Source organism: Rhincodon typus, unplaced genomic scaffold, assembly GCF_021869965.1.
Source record: "Rhincodon typus isolate 14 unplaced genomic scaffold, sRhiTyp1.1 hic_rhity00016152, whole genome shotgun sequence".
Classification (NCBI taxonomy): domain Eukaryota; kingdom Metazoa; phylum Chordata; class Chondrichthyes; order Orectolobiformes; family Rhincodontidae; genus Rhincodon; species Rhincodon typus.
This window is the reverse complement of record NW_025981790.1, coordinates 4,680-5,213: the sequence shown is the minus strand read 5'-3', so window position 1 is coordinate 5,213 and position 534 is coordinate 4,680. Positions and strand designations below refer to the sequence as shown.

At 59.2% G+C, this 534-nt stretch overlaps 1 protein-coding gene across 1 annotated transcript in view; it reads left to right on the top strand.

Moving 5' to 3' along the window:
* Nucleotides 1–184: 184 nt before the first annotated feature.
* The window catches only part of LOC125482735 (neural cell adhesion molecule L1-like), a gene marked incomplete at its 3' end in the record, with an annotated part of 4,764 nt that continues 4,414 nt past the window's right edge, over nucleotides 185–534 (top strand). Inside the window, exon 1 of the mRNA XM_048594867.1 lies at nucleotides 185–317. Coding sequence (XP_048450824.1) covers nucleotides 185–317 — 133 coding nt within the window. The remainder of the gene's footprint in view (nucleotides 318–534) is intronic.

Below are 534 nucleotides of genomic sequence, written 5' to 3'. Positions count from 1 at the left end.
GACGGGGATAGGGAGGGGGTGTAGGGGGCTGGAGGAGGTGACAGAGATAGGGAGGGGGTGTAGGGGGCTGGAGGGGGTGACAGAGATAGGGAGGGAGTGTAGGGGGCTGGAGGAGGTGACAGAGATAGGGAGTGGTGTGGGGGTGCTGGTTTCTCTCTCTCCCTGCCCTTACTGTGGTCTCTCCATGAACAGGTATCACATCTGGGAAGACCACTTGAAGATTAAACACGTGGAGTTTGAGGACGAAGGCACTTACACATGCATCGCGAAGACTGCTCTGGACACAGTGAAGGCGAGAGCACAGCTCATCGTTGTCGGTATGTCAGTATCCAATCCCCGATCCCACAACTCTCCCCGTCTCCCAATGCCCTGACCCACTCCTGGCTGAACATCAGAGCCCCATCCCTGTAATCACCACCAGCCCCCGACACTCCCTCCCTATCTCTGTCACCTCCTCCAGCCCCTACACCCCCTCCCTATCTCTGTCCCCCCCTCCAGCCCCCTACACCCCCTCCCTATCTCTGTCACCCCCTC